Raw genomic sequence first — 8,744 nt, 5'->3', positions numbered from 1 at the left:
ACTGTGACACTTACCCCTGTTGACGACCTATACATATATACTAACACCACGTGTTACTGTCCGTGTGAGCAAGGATACAGAAAAGGCATACTGTAAATATCACTCACCCTAGCATCCTAACACGGCAACAGATCGTCACTGACACCACGCTGCCAACCACCAGAAACAACAGCGATGTCAGTAGGGTAGCTAGTTGTATGCCACTGTGTCTTCTACTGGTGTCCTCTGTAAGTTTTAAGAAAATGGTTTTATTGGAGTTTCATAGAGCTTAATAACTAAACTGATTACAGATTTAAGGCACTGGTAAATCAGGAAGCATTGTCGTACCTTCGTTACCTTGGTTGCAATGATCCACTCTCAGACATTCCGCTATAGAACAGTTGAACGTACAGGTAGAATCACACTTCGGTTCAGTCAGGTGGCAGCCTTCGGTGCAGGTGCCAGTCTTCTGATCACAGACACCATCCAGGCAAACTTCACACGTGTGCTGGCAGAGTCCACCATATAGGCCACGTGTACATCCGTCTGTACACTTCCCGCTGTCAGACTGACACATGTTGTGTCCACAGTTAGGACTGCATGGAGAAGAGCACTGTGGACCAAACCAGCCCTCTCGACATCCATGAATGCAGTCTCCACTCGTCCTGAAACAGACACGTGAATCATTATCAGTTGAAATGTTGGGGTCCGGTCCACACTTTTCACTGCACCTCTTGTTGCAGAAAGTGCCATAATATCCAGGAAGACAGCCATCTTCGCATCCATGTTCACAGAATCCTAGGCAGTGATCACAGGAATAAGCACAGTTTGGACCGAAATATCCTGGGTGGCACTCTTTGCACAATCCAGTCATCCTGTTGCAGGACTTACATCTACTTGAACACGTCTTACAGTCAGTCCCGTAGTAGGAGTCTACACATCCAGACACACAGGAGGAGCCCATCTGACAATATCCTCCATCACAACCACCTGGACATGCTGTACAGGTACCTCCTGGACTGCCACAGCGTACGTTGCACCCAGAGCCTTGATATCCAGGGACACAACCCTCAGTGCAAGCAGCAATGCCAGAGACTGACAACTTGCATGAGCGATTTCTGCAGTTCCTGCTGCATACTGATCTGCACTTCTGATCAAAATACCCAGGGTCACAGTCTGTGAGACAATGTCCTGTGCTTATGTGACAGTAGGAACAGTGCTGGTTGTCCTTGCACTGGTCGCCTGAAAAATGATCGAAAAATAATATTATTTCTATGTATATGACATGTAAACAAACATACTGTCATGTGACGCTATTCTTGAATGTACACGAACTCAATATTCACTGTAGAGGGTTTACCAATATCATTCATTGTCGAGGGTGTAGCAAAACCATTCACTATAGAGGATGTAGCAATACCGTTCACTGTACACAGGTGTAGCAATATCATTCATTGTCTAGGGTGCAGCAATGTCATTCACTGTCGAGGGTGTAGCAATATCTTTCACTATAGACGATGTAGCAATACCGTCCACAATCGAGGGTGTAGCAATACCATTCACTGTAAACAGGTGTAGCAATACCATTCACTGTCGAGGGTGTAGCAATACTGTTCACTGTCGAAGGTTTTGCAATAACGTTCACTGTCGCGGGTGTAGCAATACCAATCGCTGCACACATATGTAGCAATACCATTCACTGTAATTAGTTTGCAATACCATTCACTGTACACATGTCTAGCTATACCATTCACTGTACACAGGAGTAACAATACCATTCACTTTACACATGTGTAGCAATACCATTCACTGTACCAGGTATAGCAATACCATTCACGTACCCAGGTGTAGCAATACCATTCACGTACCCAGGTGTAGCAATGCCATTCACTCTACACAGATGTAGCAATGCCATTCACTGTACACATGTGTAGCAATGCCATTCACGTACCCAGGTGTAGCAATACCATTCACTGTACACAGGTGTAGCAATACCATTCACTGTACACAGGTGTAGCAATACCATTCACTGTACCCAGGTGTAGCAATACCATTCACTGTACACAGGTGTAGCAATACCATTCACGTACACAGGTGTAGCAATACCATTCACTGTACCAGGTGTAGCAATGCCATTCACGTACACAGGTGTAGCAATACCATTCACTGTACACAGGTGTAGTAATACCATTCACTGTACACAGGTGTAGTAATACCATTCACTGTACCAGGTGTAGCAATGCCATTCACGTACACAGGTGCAGTAATACCATTCACTGTACACAGGTGTAGTAATACCATTCACTGTACCAGGTGTAGCAATGCCATTCACTGTACCAGGTGTAGCAATACCATTCACGTACACAGGTGTAGTAATACCATTCACTGTACACAGGTGTAGTAATACCATTCACTGTACCAGGTGTAGCAATGCCATTCACGTACACAGGTATAGCAATACCATTCACTGTACAAACGTGTAGCAATGCCATTCACTGTACATAGGTGTAGCAATACCATTCACTGTACACAGGAATAGCAATACCATTCACTGAACACATGTGTAGCAATACCATTCACTGTACATAGGTGTAGCAATACCATTCACTGTACACAGGAATAGCAATACCATTCACTGTACACATATGTAGCAATACCATTCACTGTACACAGGTGTATCAATACCATTCACTGTACACACGTGTGGCAATACCATTCACTGTACACAGGTGTAGCAATACCCTCACTGTACACAGGTGTAGGAATACCATTCACTGTACAGATGTGTAGGAGTACCATTCACTGTACAAAGTAGTAGCAATGCCATTCACTGTACACAGGTGTAGCAATACCACTCACTGTACACAGTAGTAGCAATGCCATTCACTGTACAAAGGTGTAGCAATACCATTCACTGTACACATGTGTAGCAATACCATTCACTGTACACAGGTGTAGCAATCCCATTCAATGTAAACAGGTGTAGCAATACCATTCTCTGTACATAGGTGTAGGAATACCATTCACTGTGCAGAGATGTAGCAATGGCATTCACTGTACACATGTGTAGCAATGCCATTCACTGTACACAGTAGTAGCAATGCCATACACTGTACATAAGTGTAGCAATACCATTCTTTGTACATAGGTGTAGGAATACCATTCACTGTACAGAGGTGTAACAATACCATTCACTGTACACAGATGTAGCGGTCCCTCTCACTGTACGCAGGTGTAGCAATACCATTCACTGTACACAGGCGTAGCAATACCATTCAATGTATGCAAGTGTAGCAATACCATTCACTGTACACATATGTGGCAATAGCATTCACTATACACAGGTGTGGCAATACCATTCACTGTACACATATGTAGCAATGCCATTCACTGTACACTGGTGTAGCAATACCATAAACTGTACATAGGTGTGGCAATACCATTCACTGTACACAGGTGTAGCAATAACATTCACTGTACACTGGTGTAGCAATATCATTCACTGTACACAGATATATAGCAATACCACTCACTGTACACAGGTGTAGCAATACCATTCACTGTACACTGGTGTAGCAATACCATAAACTGTACATAGGTGTGGCAATACCATTCACTGTACACAGGTGTAGCAATACCATAAACTGTACATAGGTGTGGCAATACCATTCACTGTACACAGGTGTAGCAATGCCATTAACTGTACACTGGTGTAGCAATACCATTCACTGTACATATGTGTAGCAATACCATTCACTATACAAAGGTGTAACAATACCATTCACTGTACACAGATGTAGCGGTCCCTCTCACTGTACGCAGGTGTAGCAATACCATTCACAGTACATAGGTGTAGCAATACCATTCACTTTACACAGGTGTAGCAATACCATTCACTGCACACAGACGTAGCAATACCAATCACTGTACACAGGAGTAACAATACCATTCACGTACCCAGGTGTAACAATACAATTCAATCTACACAGGTGTAGCAATACCATTCACTGTACATTGGTGTAAAAAATACCATTTACTGTACACAAATGTAGCAATACCATCGACTGTACACAGGTGTAGCAATCAATAATATTTACTGTACAAAGGTGTAGCAATACCATTGACTGTACACATGTGTAGCAATCAATAATATTCACTGTACACAAGTGTAGCAATACCATTTACTGTACACAGGTGGAGCAATACCATTCACTGTACACAGGAGTAGCAATACCATTGACTGTACACAGGTGTAGCAATCAATAATATTCACTGTACACAGGTGTAGCAATACCATTCACTGTACACAGGAGTAACAATAACATTCACGTACACAGGTGTAACAATACAATTCAGTCTACACAGGTGTAACAATACCAGTCACTGCACATTGGTGTAAAAATACCATTTACTCTACACAAGTGTAGCAATTCCATCGATCTTACACAGGTGTAGCAATACCATTGACTGTACACAGGAGTAGCAATCAATAATATTCACTGTACACAGGTGTAGCAATACCAGTCACTGTACACAGGAGTAGCAATACCATTCAGGGTATACAGGTGTAGCAATACCATTCACTGTAGATAGGTGTAGCAATACCATTCATTGTACACAGGTGTAGTAATACCATTCAGTGTACACATGTGTAGCAATACAATTCACTGCACACAAGTGTAGCAATACCATTCACTGTACACAGGTGTAGCAATACCATTCACTGTACACAGATGTAGCAATACCATTCACTGTACACAGGTGTAGCAATAACATTCACTGTACACAGCAGTAACAATACCATTCACTTTAAACAGGTGTAGCAATGCCATTCACTTTACACAGGTGTAGCAATACCATTAACCGTACACAGGTGTAGCAATACCATTCACTTTACACAGGTGTAGCAATCCCATTCACTGTACACAGGTATAGCAATCCCATTCACTGTATACATTTGTAGCAATGCCATTCACTGTACACATGTGAAGCATTGCCATTCACTGTAAATAGGTGTAGCAATACAATTCACTGTACACAGGTGTAGTAATACGGTTCACTGTACACAGGTGTAGAATTACCATTCACTGTACACAGGTGTAGCAATAACATTCACTGTACTTAGGTGTAGCAATACCATTCACAGTACATAGGTGTAGCAATACCATTCACTGTACACAGGTGTAGCAATACCATTCACTGCACACAGGTGCAGCAATACCATTCACTGTACACAGGTGTAGCTATACCATTTACTGTACACAGGTGTAGCAATACCATTCACTCAACACATGTGTAGCATAAACATTCACTGTACACATGTGCAGCAATACCATTCACTGTACACAGGTGTACCAATACCATTCACTGTACACAGGTGTAGCAATACCATTCACTGTATAAAGGTGTAGCAATACCATTCACTGTACAAGGTGTAGCAATACCATTCACTGTACACAGGTGTAGCAATACCAGTCACTGTACACAGGTGTAGCAATACCATTCACTGTACACAGATGAAGCAATGCCATTCTTAGTACAGAGGTGTAGCAATACCATTTAATGTACACAGGTGTAGCAATACCAGTCACTGTACACAGGTGTAGCAATACCATTCACTGTACACAGGTGTAGCAATACCATTCACTATACACAGGTGTAGAAATACCAGTCACTGTACACAGGTGTAGCAATACCATTCACTGTATACAGGTGTAGCAATACCATTCACTGTACACAGGTGTACCAATACCATTTCCTGTACACAGTTGTAGCAACACCATTCACTGTACACAGGTGTAGCAATAACATTCACTGTACACGGGAGTAACAATACCATTCACTTTACACAGGTTTAGCAATGCCATTCACTTTTCACAGGTGTAGCAGTGTCATTCACTGTCCACAGGTGTAGTAATACCATTCACTGTACACAGGTGTAGCAATACCATTCACTGTACATACGTGTAATAATACTTTTCACTGTTCACAAGTGTATCAATGTCTATCAATGTACACAGGTGTAGCAATACCATTCACTCTTCACAGGTGTAGCAATACAATTCACTGTACACATATGTAGCAATATCATTCACTATACACTGATGTAGCAATACCATTCACTGTATACAGGTGTAGAAATACTATTAACTGTACACAGGTGTAGAATTACTGTTCATTGTACACAGGTGTTGCAAAACCGATCACTGTACACAGGTGTAGAAATACTATTCACAGTACACAGGTGTAGCAATACCGATCACTATCTAGGGTTTAGCAATAGCATTCACTAAAGAGAATGTGGCAATACCGTTCACTATCGAGGGTGTAGCAATACAATTCACTCTACACAGGTGTAGCAATACCATTCACTGTCTAGGGTGGAGCAATATCATTCACTATAGAGGATGTGGCAATATCGTTCACTATCGATGGTGTAGCAATACCATTCACTGTACACAGGTGTAGCAATGCCATTCACTCTACACATGTGTAGTAAAACCATTCACTGTACACAGCTGTAGCAATACAATTCAATGTACACAGATGTAGCAATACAATTCAATGCACACGTTTGTAGTAAAACAATTTATTTTAAACAGGTGTAGCAATACCTTTCACTGTACACAGGTATAATTATACCATTCACTACAAAATGTTTGAGCAATACGATTTACTGTACACAGATATAGCAATACCATGCATTATACACAGGTGTAGCAATACCATTCACTGTATAAGGTTTTAGCAATACGATTTAGTGTACACAGGTGTAGCAATACCATTCACTTGGCACAGGTGTACCAATATCACCTTCTCTACATAAGTGTAGCAATACCATTTACAGTACACAGGTTCAGCAATACCATTCACCTCGCACAGGTATAGCAATACCATTCATTGTACACTGTTGTACCAATACCATTCACTGTACACAGGTGTAACAATACCATTCACTGTACACAGGTGTAGCAATACAATTTTACTGTCACAGGTGTAGTCATACCATTCACTGTACATAGGTGTAGTAATACTTTTCAGTGTACATAAGTTTAGCTATATCATTCATTGTACACACGTGTAGTCATACCATTCACTGTACATAGGTGTAGTAATACTTTTCACTGTACACAAGTTTAGCTATACCATTCACTGTACACATGTGTAGTCATACCATTCACTGTAAACAAATGTAGGAATACCATTCTCTGTACATAGGTGTAGCAATACCATTCACTGTACACAGGTGTAGCAATACTTTTCACTGTACACCACTTTAACAATACCATTCACTGTAAACATGTGTAGCAATACCATTCTCTGTCCACAGGTGTAGCAATACCTTTCTCTGTACACAGGTGTAGCGATACCAGTCACTGTACACAGGTGTAGCGATGCCATTTACTGTACATAAGTATAAAAATTCCGTTCACTGTACACAAGTGTAGCAACACCGTTCACTGTATACAGATGAAGCAATAGCATTCACTGTACACATGTGTAGCAGTACCATTCACTGTACACAGGTATAGGAATACCATTCATTGTACACAGGTGAAGCAATACTATTCACTGTGCACAGGTGTACCAATACCATTCACTGTACACAGGTGTAGCAATACCAGTCACTGTACACAGGTGTAGCAATACCAGTCATTGTACACAGGTGTAGCAATACCATTCACTCTACATAAATATGAAAATTCCATTTACTGTACACAGGTGTAGCAATACCGTTCACTGTATACAGATGAAGCAATACCATTCACTATACACAGGTGTAGCAATACCATTCAATGTACACGGGTATAGGAATACCATTCACTGTACACAGGTGTAGCAATACCATTCAGTGTACACAGATGTAGCAATACCATTCAATGTACACAGATGTAGCAATACCATTCACTGTACACAGGTGTAGCAATACCGTTCACTGTACATAGATGTTGCATATGGCTTCGAGTGACAAGTTGGAGGCAGAATACAGAATCTGTTCTTGTCTTACCTTGTGCAGAAATTATAAAATATGCAAGACACAGAATCAGCCACACTGTCATCGTTATCCTGAAATGAAATAGATAACAGTAAATGAGTGCCTGGAAAGCGTGTCACTTGTGCCCAATCCATTGGATTGTTTCGCAGTATTTAATGCTCGAACTATCAATAGTGTATTGGAGAACCAGAACACAAGCTGTATGGTCTAAATGCTAACTTCACTTAAGATGCCTAACTTGTATTCTCTCAACAATGAAGAAGACATCACATGGCTGCATGGGCATTGTTAAAATAACAAACAGTTATCCTGAAACAAATATAGCAAGACCTTACGTGTAAAGATTTAAACAGTAGATGACACCCCAATTATCAAGACCGCCTCCGTGGTCTAGTGGTAGAGAGTGGAAAGTCCGGCGCTCGATTCCCGGCTTCGTCATACCAAAAGACGTAAAGAGATGGTACTTGTTGTTACCATGTCTGGCGCAAGGGATTAAGGGGCTAAAACAAGTGTCATAACGACCTATGTGTTGTCTGTCGTCTGTCAATTGTTAAGTTTCAATACACTCCTCAGCAGTTGGCCTATGAAGTCGCACAGGAGCGGATAATGAGTTTTATTAATTCTGGAAATTTCATTAATAATTCCTGTTGTTATTGAAAAGTCATAATGAGAGGTTGGTGCGATGTTTATGCCTCACCAGGAAACAACATAATTGTTTTGTGTTTCCCTGATCTGAAAGTTCAAATCAGCCGATGTCATTATATGTTGT

The 8,744-nt window shown here is 41.2% G+C and overlaps 1 protein-coding gene across 1 annotated transcript; it reads right to left on the bottom strand.

Annotated features, from left to right (window-relative positions):
• Window positions 1-292: 292 nt before the first annotated feature.
• On the bottom strand, window positions 293-8,039 carry LOC139477256 (scavenger receptor class F member 1-like). Its single transcript, XM_071259806.1, has 2 exons — window positions 7,988-8,039; window positions 293-1,221 (listed from the first exon to the last, which is right to left on the bottom strand). The coding sequence occupies exons 1-2, from the start codon at window positions 8,037-8,039 to the stop codon at window positions 293-295; spliced, it is 981 nt and encodes a 326-aa protein (XP_071115907.1).
• Between the last annotated feature and the right edge of the window lie 705 nt (window positions 8,040-8,744).

This window comes from Haliotis cracherodii, unplaced genomic scaffold (assembly GCF_022045235.1).
Source record: "Haliotis cracherodii isolate W230 unplaced genomic scaffold, xgHalCrac1.p SCAF_32, whole genome shotgun sequence".
Classification (NCBI taxonomy): domain Eukaryota; kingdom Metazoa; phylum Mollusca; class Gastropoda; order Lepetellida; family Haliotidae; genus Haliotis; species Haliotis cracherodii.
Note: the sequence above shows the minus strand (reverse complement) of the source record. Positions and strands in the feature narration are given on the sequence as shown.